The 19,389-nt window shown below is 36.7% G+C and overlaps 1 protein-coding gene across 1 annotated transcript; it reads right to left on the bottom strand.

Annotated features, from left to right (window-relative positions):
• Window positions 1–13,067: 13,067 nt before the first annotated feature.
• On the bottom strand, window positions 13,068–13,586 carry LOC145821616 (uncharacterized). Its single transcript, XM_082918151.1, has 2 exons — window positions 13,355–13,586; window positions 13,068–13,297 (listed from the first exon to the last, which is right to left on the bottom strand). The coding sequence occupies exons 1-2, from the start codon at window positions 13,584–13,586 to the stop codon at window positions 13,068–13,070; spliced, it is 462 nt and encodes a 153-aa protein (XP_082774277.1).
• Window positions 13,587–19,389: the final 5,803 nt, after the last annotated feature.

The following is a 19,389-nucleotide window of genomic DNA, read 5'->3' as shown; positions in this document are numbered from 1 at the left end:
GACAATAGGATGGGGCTACTATGCACATATGGTCCCATTGGAAAGCATGCAAGAATATGATTGAGCCAAACAAATTAGAATAACGCTGACATCCTCCATTTTCCAAAACGACAAAAAGCCAACAAAAGTCACCGGTTGTGTCATGTTATTGATGGTAAGTACCCTTATTCTCAAATATTAACATTCACGTGTTCTTTGAGTGTTGTTCATCTGTCTAACTATGAACATTCACATCTGTGCCACCGTTGTCAATGTTCATATTCACTTCTGCTCCACTGCTGTGAATGTTCACATCTGTGCCACTGCTGTAAATGTCTATATTCACTTCTGCTCCACTGCCGTGAATGTTCACATCTGTGCCACTGCTGTAAATGTCTATATTCACTTTGCTCCACTGTTGTGAATGTTCACATTTGTTGAGAGATTGCTCTGAAATGACTAAATAACATATGTCTTTGTTGTTTTGTTGAAGTACTGATTGTGTGAACACACAAACATCCTATAACCCCACAAGCCCAATGTCATTCCTCATTGTGTCAAGTGGGACCTGACTGCTTTACAGAAGAAGATGAAATCTGTGTCTTTGGCTGATCTTGGTTTTAATGAGGTATGACCTTCAACTGTTGTTCAAAACATTCACATCATGACACCACCCAAATATGTACTTTAACTAAAATACTTTTTCATTTCAAGTTAATGCCGGCGAACTCTTCGCAACCCAAACAGAATTCCAAAAGTGCAAGTGTACTACATTGAAAGTGGAGCCCGAATGTGTTGAACCAACGACCATATATCTCAACCTCTCTAACATCACGGAAGAACAACATAGTGACAGCAACTATGAATTTCCCAGGGAGGGAGTTGACCCAAATAACAGTGATGAGGACATCGACATTCCCTTTAGCAGCTAACCTGGTGAGAGAGCTATTGTCATAGCAAACACAAGCCAACCCGATATCATCGATATGTTTGTCAAAGAAAATCAGAGGGCTTGGGGCATCATAAAGCAGTAGGAAACAAAATACAAACACCTAGAATTCTCATGGGAGTTAAGGGCAAGAGTGATAACTGATCTTAAAGATAAACTATTCAACCAGTCATACCCACCCAACATGAACACTTAAATAATAATAAAAAAAAAAGTGCATAAAGCAGAAGGATACAGAAATTAAGCGCTTAACGCAACTGGTCATTGACTTAGAATGCGAGAAAACAGTTCTTCAAGACTTTTATGATGATCAGTCAGTCCACATTGTCACATAGGTTGAACCACAGAAGCAACCCTCTGCCCCAATGCAACACAATCTCAGCCCATTTTCTAGAGTGAAGCGTATCAAAGAGAAAGATTGAAAAGAGCATCGCTTGCCTAATTTCCAGTATCCAGACTTACCTAGCCAAAAAAAAGAGCATGATTGAGGTCCAAACTAGCCCCATATAGTCCACATAGTTGAAGATGTGGACAAACATCCACTGGCAAAGCACCCAAAAAAATTATTGATATTAACCAACAAGTTCAAGGTCTGAAGCATGATGTCCAAACACGACAAGCAAAAGGTCTAAACTTTACAAAAGAGTAGAGGCGATAAGTAAGTGACTGTACGAACACCTAATGTGAACATTCACCTTCCATAAATGTGAATATTCACATATGTACTTATTGATTTGGTTTAGGGCTGGGCATAGGGTTATCCGACCCATATAACCCGCACTACCCGATATGACCCACACACCTATGGATAGTTTCGCAAACACAATAGGGTCGGGTGCGGTTTGGAATATATCAATTTTCAGGCAGCGAGTTTGACCCGCACCCGCCACAACCTGTCCATACTTACTCTTTTTTTTTTTTTAAAAAAAAAAACCTAGACCGTTCATCTATATTCCATCTATGTAGATATTGTTGCCCAAACAAAGTAAAGTACAAACCAATCGAAAGAAACCCAAATCTCTCAAAACATCTAAGAGCAGCTCGTACCGATTGACCTTCTCAAGATCAATTCTCTCCTTCTGGCAACTCTGAATTAAGTGACTCTCTATCTCTGTCTCTGTCTCTCTCTCCCTGATCTGTGATTTTTTTTTAGGCAATCAGTTTTGTCTCTCTCTGTTCTCATCTCAATCTTTCTCGTTCTTTCATCCCTATCTCTCTGTAACGACCAGCGAAGCGACCGATCGACCTTCGTAAGATTGACTTTCTCTCTCCGGCAACTCTCAAGTAAACGTCTCTCTATCTCTGTCTCTCTCTGCGATCTTTGATGTTTTTTTAGGCAATCAAATCTGTCTATCACTATCTCCCTGGTCTTTAAATTTCTTTAATGTAATCAGATCTGTAGCAATAGATCTCTAAGTTGATTTGAGTATTTATTTTTTATGCAATCAGATCTCTAGTAAGGTAACTCATTGTAGATACCCCATTTTTGACCGACCTTAAGACTCAGACGTCATCGATTGAGCGTTCGATGATCACGCATGTTTGTGCTTGTTTCGAGTTTTCGGAGTTTTCAACTAAGTGCCTTGCCTCCGGGCCTCTGAACTCTTTGTGTTTTGGCTTGGTTTGTAGACCATGCCTTGTTGCCCTTGCCTGGAGCTAGAGAGAGGCCTGTAGGCCACTTTTCGTAGTCGTAGACTACTTTCCCCTCTTGTAGGCTAGTTTCCGGTTTCCGAAACCTTCGGCGGAGCGCCTTGTCTCGGGACCTCTTAACTTCCTCCTCTTGGCTTGGTTTTTGGACCATGCCTTGTTGCCTTTGTCTAGAGGGAAACAGAGGTCTGTAGACCACTTTTTGTAGTCGCAGACTACCTTTCCCTCTTGTAAACCACTTTTTGTACCCGTAGACTAGTTTTCGGGGCTTCCAGCTGCGTGCCTCACCTTTCGGACTCTTGTCTTGCATCCTTTTTGGTTTGTTTTTTGCACAAACCTTGTTATCCTTTGCCTGGAGAGTGGAATAGGGGTATAGATCAGTTTCTCCCCTTGTAGACCACTTTTCTTCCCTGCCAGCCAGTTTTCTGGTCGGCCAGCTAGGGTGGGTGGTCTGTAGACCACCTAAAGTGGTCGACAGCCATGCCACCACCTTCCTCTCTTTGTGCAGACCACCTTTCCCCCCTTGCTGACTACTTTTTCTCCCTACAGACCACTTTTTCTGGTCGATCGACTAGTGGGAGTGGTCGGTCGACCATTTCAACTAGTCGGCAGCTTTCCTGCACTTTCTGCAGATATTTTCCATGCCAGCTGTGCTAGCTGTTGGGCACAGAAAGCATCCTCCATACACGTGTATGGAGGGATTACACCAAGCTTCTAGCTTGTTCAACAAGCTTGAAGCTTGGAATTTTATAAAAGGGAGCCTCCTCCCTCTTGTCTCAGGCTGAGAAAATTGCATTAGGCCTACACATATTATATCTCTCTTGTTTTCTCCCTCTCTTTCTATATTTGCATTGGTTTGTGCTTTAAAGTGCCATTTCTTTACACTTTTGGACACAAACCCCTAGTGAAACACCTTCATTCTTGAGTTGAGGTTCTTGGAGGTTGCATTTGAGTGTTTTTAGCTGGTTTTAGCTCAGAAAAGTTGTTGGAGTTGTTGCCTTGTTCTTGGTCTTCAAGGGTAAGGCTCTAATCCTTTTAAAGCTTTGTTTTGTTTAAGTCTTTGTCCCTATTTGCATGATGTTTTAGGCTTAACTTTCTACTGTAAAAAGCTTCATTTTTGAGTGCTTAAGTGTTTGTTTGAGGCTTTTTTGGTGTTAGGGGTGGTCTACCCCCTTTTGTGCCTTTGTTTGCCTTGTTTTGGACTATCTCTTTAGGCCTTTGAGATCATCTTCTCTTGGCCTTTTAACCACTGAATTCTAGAGGAATTTCAGTGGTGGAATTGTGTTTTGAGGCCCCAAATAGGAGGGGCTCACCCCCTCTCCTTGTGTCTTGGTTGCTTGTGTTGATGGTCTCATGTTTGAGCATGTTTGTCTAGCATGTGTTGGCTTGTTCTTTGCTTGTCTTAGGCCTTATTTCAGCATGGCATACCTCTATTTTGGCTTGGTTTGGTTACTTCATGCATGCTTTTTACACTTGTAGTGTAATCTTGCCATTTAGCCTTGTGTGCTCAATGCTTTGATCCACCATGCTAGCCTATTTTGGCTCTATCTCAGCATGTTTTTGGTGTTGTTTTGCCATGATATAGCTCTATCTAGGGTTGGTTTGATTACCTCTTGCATGCTCCTTGCACTTGTAGTGCAATTCCACTAACTAGCCTAACATGCATCATGCTTTGGACCATCATTCTAGCATGTTTTTGGCTCCACTCCAGCAAGCTTTTACTCATGTTTTGCCATGCTTAAGCTCTGTTTTAAGTTGTTTTGGTCATGCATGTCTTGCTTTGTATAGCCATAGTGCAATCTTACTCACTAGTTTTGAGTTTCCAAGTCACTAGCATGCATTGCTTGGACTATTTGCATGATTTAGCATCATTTGATATGTGATTTCAGAGCATGTTTCACTGCCATGCCCTTACATCTTTCACTCTTTCAATACTTTTGGAAGGTTGTGCTTTATGCCTTAAATATGAGCCAATATGTATGCCATCTTGTCTAAGCTTTTGGGCTATTTTGCCATAATATAACTCTGTTTTTGGCTGGTTTGGCCACTTGTGGTTTGCATCTTGTACTTGTAAAGCAAATCTCACTTATTAGCCTTGCATGCTTGTTGTTTTAGCTCATTATCCTAGCATGTGTTAGCTCTACTACAATATGTTTTTGGTCTTGATTTGACATGCTCTATGACTATTTTGGGTTGTCTTGGCCATATGGTTCATGTATTGCATAGCTGCAGTGCAATGGGCTTGACTAGCCTTGTGTTTTGATGCCTCTAGCATGCTTTGTTTGAGATGTTTGCTTGCCATGACATCATTTAACATGTTATTTCAGAGCATTTAGCATTGCCATGTTCTCACTTCTTTCACTCTTTGAATGCTTCTAAGAGTTGTGCCTTTGTGTCTCGTTTATGGGCCAATGTGTAGGCATGCATGCCTAAGTTTTTGAGCTTCCATCTCAGCATGTTTTGGCCTTTGTTTTGACTTAATTGAGCTCTGTCCATGGTTGGTTCAATCATTTGTGTCATGTATTGCATGCCTCTTGTGTAGTCCCCTTTAGTAGTCTTGTGCCTTAGGCCTTCTAACATGCTATGCTTGTGTTGTTTAGATGATTTGGCATCATTTCATACATGATTTCAGTGCATATAGTATAGCTACACTCTCACATTTGTCACTTCTTAATCATGTTTGAGAGTTGTGCTCTTATGCTTAGTTGATGAGCCGGTTCATAAGCATGCATTACCCTGCCTTTCATGCCTTCATTTCAGAGCATTTTGGCCATTATCTTGGCATGCATGAGGTCTATTTGGGGCTGGTTTAGTCCATTGTGCATTGCATTGCATAGCCCTTGTGTTGTATCCTTCACTAGCTTTCATGCTTAAGGACTCTAACTTGACATGCTTATGTTGTTTGCATGTTGTTTGGAATGTTGTTGCATTGCATTGTGTTTGGATTGAACGTTAATCCAAACATGAGAAATGAGGGACGTTTCATACTTGAAGTGATGAAACATGCCTCATTTCTCGGTCGCCGACCCGCTTGATCATGCATGATAGAGGTTAAGGCCCTTATGTGTTATTTGTGCATTCATTGACATTGAATTATGTAAACTCGGCTTCTCGGCCATTGTGCATTATGATGCTCAGTTGGTGGCCCGAGAGTCGAGTACCGTACTCCCTTGAGCTTAAGAAATGATAGGGAGGGTGGTTGTGCACACATACCTTGCAAATACACTGTTGTGCCCCTTCTTATTCTCTGTTGCATCAAATTGGAGCTTGGCAGAAATTTCTGGTCGGCAGACCAGAAAAAGTAGCTGGCCGACCATTTTTTCTGGTTTGCAGCAAGTTTAGGTGGTCTACAGCACCATTTTCTGGTCGGCAGCTTTCCAGGAGGTCTCTGTGTTGGAGTAAAAGCAATTTGGAAGTTTGTGCAATGTTCTGAAATCAAATGCAAATAGAGGCAATTCGGGGCATGGTAATGGATTTCTAAGCGAGGCGACCAAGCATGCATGCACCCCTCTCCTCGAGGCTCATTTTAACTGCTTTGCTTAGCTAGTTGACTATTTGGTTCTGTACTTAAGTAGTTAATGCACTTAGCTATTCATTCGTGTTTGTAATTAGTTAGCTTGTTAGTTAATTAGTTTCGTTTTGTAATAGTTAACTTAGCGTAGCTAATTAGCTTATTATTATTCAGACCCTCCGTCAAGAGGGCAAATGTTGTAATAAGTGTGCGTGTGTGTGATGCATGTCTTCCAACCCCATTTCTTTCTCCCTTTTACTTATCAGCTTCTGATCGTTAGTTTTAAGGCATGTTTCAATTATCATACTTATGCTTTGCATGCGTGCATTATTCATTTGTCTTGCATGCACCGGGCTCAACGCATCATTTAAACTGCATTGTATTTCAATGCCTACTTGAATACGTGTTTAGCAGCATGTTATCAAGTGTTGTATTCATATGCCATTCTAGATAACCGAGCCTATTTCAGTTACATTTTTGCATGTGTTGCATTAGGCATCTTAGCATAGTTAGGATTCATGTATGATTTCTAACTAGCTTCTTTTTTGGCTCGGAGTACACTGTGAGTGTTTATGCTTTAGCATCCTTGCATGTGTGTAAGTGACTGCCATGATAGCATGCTTGCCATGAGGCTAACTGCTTAAGTGCTATAACTGTCTACATGCCTGTGAATGAAGGTTTCATTGCTTGAATTGGAACAATTCATCAAAATGTACGTTTTAAGCCCACTTGAGAGTGGCAAATCATGTTTTCTAAGCCTACTTGAGGGTGGCAAATCCGTGTCTTAGCCTACTTGCGAGTAGCACTTTCAAACCATTTTCAAAAAACAAACATGAGATGTTTTGTTCCAAATCAAGTGATTTAGTCTATACTTGTGTGTTGTGCACATCACATAGTAAGTTAGCTAATAAATTAGAATAAGAACACATGTGTTTTCAAAAACAACATATCATGTTAGTAGAGGCCGATCTTTGATCGGGCGAGCGAGGGTGCTCATTTCAGGACCTTTCCCTCTCGTACCCAAGTTCCCGAGCCGAGGCAACTTTGGTGATGACGAACACGTGGCCTTAGACACAAGTCAGGGTTTCCTAAATTTTCCAAAACAAAACATTTAGGTGGCGACTCTGAAATCTGGCAAAACAGTCCATGTTTGGCGCTTTTTTATTAAAATCGATTTTCCAAAACGATTTGTCAAATTTGGACTCTTTGGTGATTTATCAGTCTTACATTGCACTTTGTGAGATAGATTCAAAACCGTGACAAGAGTCCGAACTGTAGTAGCTAGAACTACAATTCGCGCTCTCTCCAAAAGGAGAGCGCACGGAGCGAGTTCGGGGCAGTCTACACCCATCTCCAGCAGTTTTATGAATCCGTTATTGAATTTTAATTGAATCTGTTTAGATTCTGTTTAATTGAATCTGAAATTGAATCTGTTTATTGTTTAAATTTTTTGAATTTGAATCTATTTAGATTCTATTTAATTGAATCTAAAATTTAATTTTTTACACAATCTCTGAGTTTTTTTTTTTTTTAGTTTTTTTTCGGGAGTTTTCTATTATTCAATTTTATTTAGAGGGTGATGTAGTGGATGGGTTTGATCTTTGTACTTAGGGAAAATTGAATATGTTAATTACTGAATTTGTTTTTTAGAGGAGAAATTAAATCTGTTTAGATTCTATTTAATTAAATCTGAAATTGAATCTGTTTAGATTCTTTATAGACTTGTACAAAACATTGAATCTGTTATTGAATTTTAATTGAATCTGTTATTGAACATTCTCCAATAGTTTTATGATTCTGTTATTGAATTTTAATTGAATCTGTTTAGATTTTGTTTACTTGAATCTGAAATTGAATTTGTTTAGAGTCTTTATAGACTTGTACAGCACATTGAATCTGTTACTGAATTTTAATTGAATCTGTTATTGAACATTCTCTAGCAGTTTTATGAATCTGATATGTTATTGAATTTTAATTGAATCTGAAATTGAATCTGTTTAGATTCTTTATAGACTTGTAAAAAACATTGAATCTGTTAATTACTTTTTTATATCATATTTATCATTTAATTCTTATTTAATTTTCATTCTAATTTGGTAATCCAGTTTAGTGTTAAATCTCCCACAATCAATCTTTTACCTTCAGAATCCTCTAATTCTCAAATGAATCCCCCCTTAGCCGAACCTGAACCTGAACCTGAACCTAAGCCTCCTAGACCCCCAAAGAGAAAAAGTGAGGGTAGAGGGGGGAGAACACCATCCACAGTTTGGGATCATTTTGATAAGGTTATAGGGACCAATGGGAAGCGTAGAGCTGTATGCAAATATTGCAAGAAAAAGTATTTGGCTGACTTTAGACTTCATGGGACTAGCAATTTGAGGAGTCATACACCCAATTGTAAAGAATATCCAAATAGGGATACAGATGGTCAACAGACATTAAATCTTAAATCGAAACAAAATGAATAGGGTGTTGAGGTTGTAGCAACAACTTTTAATTTTGATACTTGTAAAAGGTCTCTTGCAGAGATGGTTGTTATTGATAAGTTGTCATTTAGATTTGTAGATGGAGTTGGGTTTAAAAGATTTTGTAATGTCATGCAACCCAAATTCACACTAATTCCCTCTCGTCATACTATATCTAGAGAAGTGCTTAACATATTCAAGAATGAAAGGGATAAGTTAAAGAGGGCCATAAAGGGTCGTAGAATTTGCTTTACTACGAACACTTAGACATCTATTCAGAATTTGTGTTACATGTGTTTGACTGCTCATTTCATTGATGATAACTGGAAATTTCAAAAAAGAATCATAACTTTTCAAGAAGTTGAAGATTACAAAGGAGAAACATTGTGTAGGAAAATTGAGTCGTGTTTGATTGAGTGGAACATTGATAGCATATTCACCTTAACAGTTGATAATGCTAGTTCTAATAATCTTACCATTCAATATTTGAAAACAATAACCAAATATTGGAAGGGGAATATTTTGCAACGTAAGTTTATTTACATGTTGTGTCGTGCATATATTCTTAATCTCGTTGTGAGTGATGGGTTGAACGAAATGGATGATTCTATTGCCAACATTAGACTTGTGGTGAAATATGTGAGGTCTTCTCCTCATAGGCATGATGTTTTTAAGAAGTGTGCGGCCACACTCAAACTTGATTTAAAAGCTCTTGTATGCCTAAATGTTCCAACTAGTTTGAACTCTACCTATTTGATGTTGGAGGTCGCCGAAAAGTATGAGAATGCTTTTAACCGCTTGAAGCTTGTGGGTTCCAATTTTGAACCTTATTTCAAGGATGTTAATGTTGGCATAAGGAGAAGTCTGAAAAAAATGTAAATTGTTTTTAAGGTTTCTAAAATTATTTTATCTTGCAGCTAAGAAGTTTTCGGGGTCTCTCTTTGTTACTTCCAATGTTTTTTACAAAGAAATATTTGTTATTGAAAGCAAAATTAACCAATTAATTTTGGAGGAGGATGATACTTTGAGCACAATGACAAAGACTATGAAACAAAAGTTTAGCATGTATTGGGGGGATGGAAGTAAGATCAATTTGTTATTGTATGTTGCGGTTGTTCTTTATCCTACCAAAAAAATGGTATACTTGGAGTTTTGTTTTTCAAATTTATTTCTTGGAAATAATAAGAAAGTGGAAGATATGGTAGACAAGGTTAACAGTTGTTTGAGTCGTTTGTATAGCCATTACATTACACTTTATCCTTCAAATGAGAAACTTCCAAGTGTGAGTCTTGTGAATATGGTGGAAGATGATGATGATGATCCCTATTATTTAGTTGACTCCCAATTTAATTCATATTTGGGGGGCGATGCACTAGTGGATCTAAGTTGGAATTGGAACAATATTTGTCCGAGGTTGAACATTTTGCAAAGAATTAAACATTTGAGATTTTGAATTATTGGAAAGTGAATGCAACCAAACATAAAGTACTATCGCAACTTGCAAGGGATGTGTTGGCTATGCCTATTTCTATCGTTGCGTCGGAGTTGACTTTTGGTACAGGGGGGCGTATTCTTGACCCATTTCGTAGTTTACTCTTGCCTTCTATGGTTGAAGCTCTTGTATGTACTCAAAATTAGCTTTGAAGTAACCTCCTAATTTCTCTTTGAAAGACAATGGATGATGTGGAGGAATTTGAGCAATATGACTCAGGTAATATGAGAATTTATTTATTTTCATTTTTATTTGTATTGTTCATTTTTTGATGTAAATTTTATTGATCTCTTGTTGACTTCTAATTAGGTATTTTGGAGTCGAGTTCAACCTATAATGTTGATGCTACAATTGAACTCTAATCCATTTCCTCATTGGTAAATTTTTCATATACTCAACACATTTTCTTACTATATTGAGATGCAATATATAGACATTTGTTTATCTTTTCATTAATTTATTCTTACACTTTTTTTTGTCAAAGGAATTACGAAGATTGGAGATTATGAAGATTGAAGATTGAAGTTTATATTTTTCGGTTTATTTTTATACGGGGTTCATCAACCAAATGCATGGAATTGGAATTTTTGAAAGTTGGATGTGATTCATGGAGTTTGAGATCTTGCAAAAGTTTTTATTTTATTTTATGGATTTGAATTGAATAGCTTGACAACAAATTTTTTTTTTTTTGAATGACTAATGAAGAATTAATGAATAATTACTTTAGGTAAGTTTAAGATTTTGAATGATTTTATTTTAATTGTATTGTTGGGTAGTAAGTATCTAGTGGATGGGATTTATGATCTAGTTTAGGATTTTGAAAGATGTGTTTATGCTAGTTTATGATTTGATTTAAGATTTTGAATGATTTGTTTGTGTTAGGAATTGATTTTGTTATGTTTTTAATTTTATAAGTTTTAATTCATTAATTATTAATGTTGGAGCATTTTAGAAAATAGGAGGGGGGAAATGGTCCAAAATAAATATTTACAAAATAGGGAAAAAAAAAGCTCAAAAATAAATTTTTAAAGAAAAAAGTCCAATCTGCAAACCTTATCCGCACAAACTGCAAACCGCACTGTGGGCGGTTGCGAGTTAACTTTTCCCCAAACCGTATAGGTGCGGGCAGGTCCAAACCGACTCGCAAACCTCCCAAATCTGAACCACGACCACCCATAATTTGGTTTATTTACTTATGTGCAATGTTAATATTCACATTAGTTTACTAAAAAATGCACAAGTTGCTTATGTGGAAAGGAGACTCGAAGTCTACATGCGTGTATTTTGATGACATCGTGTACCTTCTCAAGGAGGAATCGATACACAGCAATGTATGCCATTACCAAAATGATTCACTGTTCACACACAGACAGCCACACATAGACACACACGAAAACTGTTCACCCACCACAAAGATATATACGACCCTATGTTTGTGTAGGTGATAGATGCATATGCTGAACTACCACATAAACAACAAGAGGTGGTCAACCCAACTTCAGATGAAGCCTCATTCATCTTCACGAGCATTTGTTTGGTAGCAGCTCTAACATTCCATTTTTGCTAATGTGGATGTGAAACTTCACAGTCCATTAATTAAATGTCCAATGTGTGCAGAAAATGATATGAGAGTACCCTCCTCACAAAAGAAGTAAACACATTGATGCACATATGAAAGACTACCAAGGAGAGAGATACCTATTATTCCCATTGCACCATAACTTTCACTGGATAATTTTTGTGTATGACGCTAAAGACAATTTGTGGAGGCATTATAACTCATTGATATCAAGGCCCAGCATACATGACCCACATATCGACCAAGCACAGCAAGTTGTAAGTGGCTCTTATTGTACACAAATATGAATTGTTGTCATGTGTTAAATTCTAAAATGAATGTACACACACATATGTTTGTTAGTGCTTAACATGAAATTTCTTACATAGAGGGACTATATAGAGAATGGTGTGCACGTTATTGGCGAGTCATCACTGCTATGGACTAAGTTCGCAAGCCAAGATCCATCATAACTAATCATATCAGTTAATGTCTATCCTCAACAAGGTAACACCTCGTAAGCCTCACAACATTTTGTACAAATCCTCCATAACCATTATGCAAACATACATGTCAAGTGCTAATCATAACCATTTTACATTTATAGGGTGGATTGTGGGCCCACAGTGTGTTACATCATGTGGGCACACATATATCATGAAGAAATTGTTGGCAACCTCACTCATTTTGAATGGTATGGACTACGAGACTTATTAGTACACAGTTTTTTGAATCATAGAAAAACAGAGCGCCATTAAAACCTATAGGTGGGGGGCGTTCACCTACAAACTAGCCAACACTTGATATGAATGTTAATATCAATTGCTTTGACATTTTGATAAACAAAAATTGATTGTAAATTAGCAATATGACATCTATTAGTCACTTGTGCATTTTGATCAACATTTGGTGTTGTTATATTAATTTATGCAATTATTTGAACCACATTGTTCTATAGTACACTTATTGTGTGCATGAATGTTCACATTGTCTACATGACATCATTACGGTGGACAGACACAGCTGTGAATATTTACATTTGTTCTTATTCACAACAGTCGTGAATGTTCACACTTTTTTGAAACTGTATGCATGTGAAAGTTCACATTCCAATTTATATTCACGTCAACATTCACAGCAATAATGTAAAAAGTTCAACCCATGTGCGAGAATTCATATAATGTGAATCTTTTACACAAGTATGAATGTTCATATTATGTATTCATCATTAAAACACCAATAAAATGTCAGTTTGTTACCACAAAAAAAAAAAAAAAAAAAACAATGTCCCCCTTTGTTTACATCCTCATTCTATGTTTGCCAACACAAATCTAATACTAAGTTTGCCAATGCATTATTATGTTTGCTAACACAACGTGATGTTTGCTAACACAATACAATCTTATTTCAAAAATTAATATAAAAATCCCACATAAAACACAATGTTGAAATGAAAATTGTACACCCTATATTGGCTCCTTACATGATTTCCGATTGTGGCTTCCTAACTTATCACATCTCCTGCACCTTATTTGCTTCAGTTTCTCACCCCTTGATGGGATTCTATTCTTTTTTGGCTTGCCGGGTGGTCTTTTCATAGTTTGTGGGTATATAATGAAGTCTATGGGATCAAAAGGCGGCTTTTCCACTGACAGTATAGGGAATATTGCACCCAAATAGGCTGCACAATACGTCTCTACATGAAAGTAATGTTCCACACAATCATTGAGATTGTAGCGGCTTTTCTAAATACCAAAAACAGCATGGTCACATGGAAATCCGTTGATTTGCAATTTGACACAAGAACATGTACGCCTTGCAATATCAACTGTAACAAATAGTATCGAATGAACCTCAAACACATCCTCATTGGCTTTGCTAACCTGCCAAGACCTTCTGTCGTTAAATGAATCAAGAAGCATGGTTTTGAATGTAGGACAAATAACCTCATTCCACTTGTTTGCTTGGTCACGCGGCACCGACATTTGCCGCATCAACTAAGTACTAATTATGTCCACCATCCGAGTGATAGGAATATTGCGTGCTTCTTTAATCCAATTATTAAAGGACTCTACCACATTGGATGTCATCTCCCCATAACGCATGCCTCTGCACAACATCACAAAACATTATACAATATTGAATTTAATTTCTTTAGAACTGATTATGAAATTTCACATCGACACAAAACATGACTGAAAATTCACATTGCTACCATTCTAAACTTGACAAATGAAATATAGTAGGAAACTACTATTACCTGAATTTAATTTCTTTAGAATTGAAGTATGAATTCGGCCAGTGCTCAGGTGCCAACTCCTTGAAAAAACTATGTGCTTGTTGCTTACTCTCCTCTTTTAATTTCTCCAGCTTTTCATGGAACCCTACCACAGTTGGCTCGTAAGAACAGTCACCCAAACTACTAACCAGGTGGTCCCTAAATCCATTATCAATCCCTTCATCTGGTCTCTTAAATTGTTCTTCAAATGTTGTAAGCAATAACTGTGGTGAGTCGATGGGAACACCTTCGGCATCGCTTCTAATAGACCAAGATTACGGTCCGAAATAAAAGTAATCTAACGCTTACCATCAACAACCTTCCCAAGTTCATGCAAGAACCACGACCAATTGGTCGTGGTCTCTGAATCAACAATCACAAATGAAACAAGAAATATACCTACAAAACAACACCATTAAACAACTGATCACAATATTCCAATGTAAATATTAACACAAGTAGTTTACAAAAACACTATAAAGCCAACAGGGCATGTGAATGTTCACACTATGTAACGGTCTGGCATATATCCACACTACGCCGCTTAATGTGAATATTTACATGGATACACACACACACAACTAAAAAAAATACTAACCATTGTTCCCATCTTTTGTCGTTGCCACAAGTAGCTGACCTTTGTACTTTCCTTTAAGGAACGTTCCATCCAAGAATAACAAAAGTCGACAAGAATTGTACCCAGAAATACAAATAGCGAATGATACAAAGAAACGACAAAATTTTTGACTACTCGCATCATAATCTGTAATAACCCGACCCTCTCATATACTTAAACTCCTTCATTTTATGTGTGATTACATGTGTGTTTATGTGTTTGATTTGAAATTCCATGTTTGAATGTGTGGATTGTTAGTTTATACATTTACATTTGTCGGTTATGAGAAAACTTGTTGAAATTGGGACATTTGGACTGGAAATTGAAAGCCTTAGAGGTGTGATAAACCGAAATCGACTTTATGATTATGATTATCATAAATTTTAGGATATTACATGAAGTTTTGTAAAAATTTGATTCGTAACAAATTAATTGGAATTATTAGGCTCAATTCTTAATTAACCTTAATTCAGACTCATGACTCAAGTTTTGATAGATGTAAGGATCACTTATATGAGCCTTAGAAAACTTAGCCTTAAACACAACACTAAAAATATCTCCTGGGAGAGTTCTAGAGAAAGGAAATGAGAGAAAAGAGAGAAAGGAAGAAAAGATCAACTAAGAGCTTAGAGATTGAGGATTTTGGAAGGGGGTTAAAGAATAGAGTTCAAGGTATGTGTAAATCAACTAAAATACCCTAAACCTCTCTTCAATTAATTAGCATCAAGCTTTAAAATGAAGTCTTTCCACTTATCTAACATAGGGTTTTGAAATAATCATTTTGCTTTATTAAATATCCATGGAAGTCATAATGATTCATTGTTTTTATTTGATTTGAGAGTTGATTCTTGCATTTTGAGTTTGTTTTGAGTTAGCTTGAGAAGAATAACCTCCTAATTCTTACTTTTTGCATGCTTTGAACTCATATATGTATATATGTTTGTATATGTTTTGATAGACCTGAAAAGATGAAGAAATGAAAGAAGTGTGGCAAATTGATTTATATATGTCCCATTAAAATGAGTTATGATCTAATCAAGTTTAAGATTCATGTTTATTATGTTCACGTGTTATGATGTTGAAGGGAATTTGCTTGTATTAGACCTTAGAAATGTATTTGGAAAGGTTGATTTTGATAAAATTTCGAACTGCTCAAACAGAGCCCAGGACCGTACATACAGGGCTTATGGTCGCACGTGTGGGATGCACAGCTACATGTGCGGGGCTCACAACCGCACGTGCGGAAAACATAGGAGGCAATTTGAGCAATCTAAAATAAAAACACGTGCTGTAGGGGACTTCCACACGTGCAACCAGTGGGGAAAAATTCTATCAACTTCTTTTACTCTTTTTGACCCTTTAAATCTGTTAATGCGTATATTTGATCCTTCTTAAATGCTTACAATTGAATAGGAAGTAAACGAATCAGACAAATGATTAAAGAGAAAAGACTAAGGAAAAGTGACTTACTTACAAGTTGTGTGCTATGTGTAGGTCACGTACAGAAAGGGACCGTTGTTCGACCACATCACAATGAGTAATAATAGTGTAATGATATGTCTTCTTTATGTATTGTGATTATGATTTATATACTTTTGTTCATGAATGGCATACGTTATATAAATTGTGTTGTGATTGGAATAATTGGAATGATTGAACAATGGAAAATGAAATGGACCCAAGGTCGTTTTGTTTCCGTTATAAATGATGCGTCCGAGGCCGTTATGATGTGAATTACTTATGACTCCTAGCCTTAAGGCTGGGGGAGATGGAAACATGTCGATGTTCCATCTACCCTATAAAGATATAGATTACTTATGATTCATGGCTTAAAGCCAAGGGAGATAAAGATATACTGATGTTTCATCTACCCTATAATGTTTCAAACAACTGTTGATATATTAGGCCCAAGGCTGTTCTGTCTTATGCTGGACCCAAGGCCGTTCCGTTTTATGTGGGCCCGAGGCTGTTTAGAACTGAAATTATGAATATGACATACATATGGTTTATATCTATATATTCTCCAAGACTTATGCTCATTCACACAAACCTCCTTATATTGCTATTATTCACTGAGCCTTGCTCACTCCGTGTATATGTATATTTATGTAGGTGATCAGCTCGGAGGAAAACCCTAGGTCAGCTCCAAGAGCCTTTTGTTGGACCTATTTTGTCAAGCTTCCCAAAGTGGAGCCTTTGCTTTTTGTGGGGTCATTTTTTATGACACATTTTGTCAAGTCTTTAATGACTTATTATAGATACATTGTCAATATGTAAATTTTAGGTTGTTACCTCTTTGTATAGACTTGCATGACGTGGACTTGTCGGTGTATGAATTGTGTATGTAAATTTTCTATATATGGTGTGGTGTACTAAGATCCTAGCATTTAAGCATTGCTTAATAGACGTTTCATTTAGTTATTATATTTGCTTCCATTTAGGCCCCATTATGATAAATTTCTTTGTTATCTGTCTGAGGCCGTAGTAATTAAGAAGTTACTGGTCGGTCATGAACCAAACTTTTAGGGACAGGTTTGGGTCGTGACATAATCAATATTGACATAACTCCTGGGATTATAGCGCATTATAGCATCCAAATACCACTACAGCTGGTCAAATGACAATGAGTGATCTCCATGAATGACAGCCTTTGCTTTCTCCACACCTAACTATACCACATAGTAACTTGCATCTAGCCCATAATCCTGCTTCAAAATAGTTACCACCTCACAGGGCAAGTCAATGGCTTGTCCCTCACAATTTCATATATAGTAGTCAACACCAAATCAGAACTAACTCTCGGATTCTTTGACATTCGGACATCCATATCACAACTATGCACATCACTGAACCTCTTGATATAGAAAAAACCATTTACTCATTGTGTTCTACAATATATAGCTCACAAGCAACCTTTCTCCCCGCACATCACACACACCGCAGTAACCCTTGTTGTCTCATTCTTGACGTATGTAAACTGGAACCCGCATTGGATTGCATACTTACACAAAACATCGCGAAACTATTGTGTACCTTCTACAAACCGCTGTCCCACATGCGTAATACCATTTATCTAAGGAGCTAACAACAACACCTTCTCCTTATGGTGGCAAAATCTCCGAGTGCATCAATTTCTTCCCCACCCCCCACACGCAATGACCCAGAGCTACTCGATTGACTAATATCACTTTTCAAATCAACGACAACCTCTACATGGTGTACCCCTATTGATTTGGCAAGCAATAACATGTTCTGAAATTCTTCATCATTGTCCAAATCACACTTATTAATTCCAGGTAGCCGACAAAATAATGAAACAGGACAAGGAGACAACTCACCCCATTTTTCATACAAACACTCCACCAAACGTGAATAACACAATGCGCGAACCACATTTATACAATTGTATTGCAACCATATGTGCACACCAACATCATAAAGGTATCCATCTCCTATAAAAACACAACAAACAAAAGTCAACAACCACGTTACAACCATACGAACAACAACACATACAATAATCCATACTATATGAACATTCACATTATGTAAAGTAAATGCCTATGTGTACCGTTCCACTGCTAAATCCACAATGAAAACTATCACCACCATCCTTACACAACATAAAACATTTTACAAGTTCAACATCACACCACCAGAATGAGGTGACAGTACACAACATGCATACAATCCTCCATAACCTCATATTAATAAGATCTGAACATCCACATTAAGCAAACATCAAAAACTCATCAAAAAATCACTTGCATTACCACATACATCAAAACATAACATAAAACGAACATAAATTCATACACAATGTATATGCATATATGTACATTTTACACTGCTACATCTAAACTCAAAATATCACCACTATCATCACCAATGAGATGTGAACATCCACATTGTTCACATAATTCGAATTACATCCCCATCACAGAGCCACGAAAAATGCATATAATTCAAAAAAAGAGAGCATCCGATCCATATACGATCCGTATACTTCAAACACCAGAGCATCCAATCCATCACATAAATCAAAACATAAACTGAACATGCATTCAACACCAAAAGGATACTAACCTTAATCATGCAATTTTGCACTTGTCCTCTACCTCGAAAATGACTTTTTTGAACCAGTTATACTCCAAAACAATGCAACAACCGAACACCGTTCGAACGAGCCACAACAACAACAGTAATGAAACCCTAGCACATTGAAGCCTTCAAATGAGCCAGCAAAATTGAAACGTATCCAACTGAATCCGAATCAGAATCAAAACCAAAAGCATGAATACAGTAAACTATCAAAACAGAATAAAAAAAAATATGAAAACGTCTATACCTGTTATGTGTATCAATACTATATATAAGGGCATAATAGTCCGTTAAAAATAATAAAATGAGAAAAAAGGATCTCATGGAATAAAATGATAAATGCATGGGACTAATCACTCTATAATAATCATTTATGGACCTAATGGGTTACAACAACTCTAAAATGAATTTATCAATAAAAATCCCTAGAAATATAGAAAAATAATCAATAAGTTCTATTTTGCTTTTCAGATTACTATTGACAACTAAGTTCTATTTGTAATAAAATGTTCTCAAAAGATTTATTACTTCACAATGGTGTATCTTATCTCAATTTTACTTGAACAACAATTTTATGAATAATTTTAACTTAATTAAAATTTAAATTTTTAGTTGCAAGATTATTAATATTGTATTAAAAAATCATAAATAACAATTGGATCGAAACAAGTATGGCATAAAATACATCATTTTCAGTTATTGCAAATTATAATTTTTTTTACTTTAAACAATCTAAATAGGCTAAATTCTATTAAAATTACAAAGAGCTATAAAAAAAATACTATGAACATTT

Source organism: Camellia sinensis, chromosome 3 (genome assembly GCF_055761805.1).
Source record: "Camellia sinensis isolate YWXY chromosome 3, ASM5576180v1, whole genome shotgun sequence".
Lineage (NCBI taxonomy): Eukaryota > Viridiplantae > Streptophyta > Magnoliopsida > Ericales > Theaceae > Camellia > Camellia sinensis.
The sequence above is the reverse complement of the archived record's forward strand: the minus strand, read 5'-3'. Positions and strand labels throughout refer to the sequence as shown.

What these genes read in the sequence shown, in the direction of transcription:
- LOC145821616 (XM_082918151.1), bottom strand. Translation starts at nt 13,586, where the DNA reads ATGTCGGTGCCGCGTGACCAAGCAAACAAGTGGAATGAGGTTATTTGT. An exon ending in ATGTGACCATGCTGTTTTTG is followed by an intron (nt 13,298 to 13,354) that starts GTATTTAGAAAA and finishes ACTTTCATGTAG; the next exon opens with AGACGTATTGTGCAGCCTAT.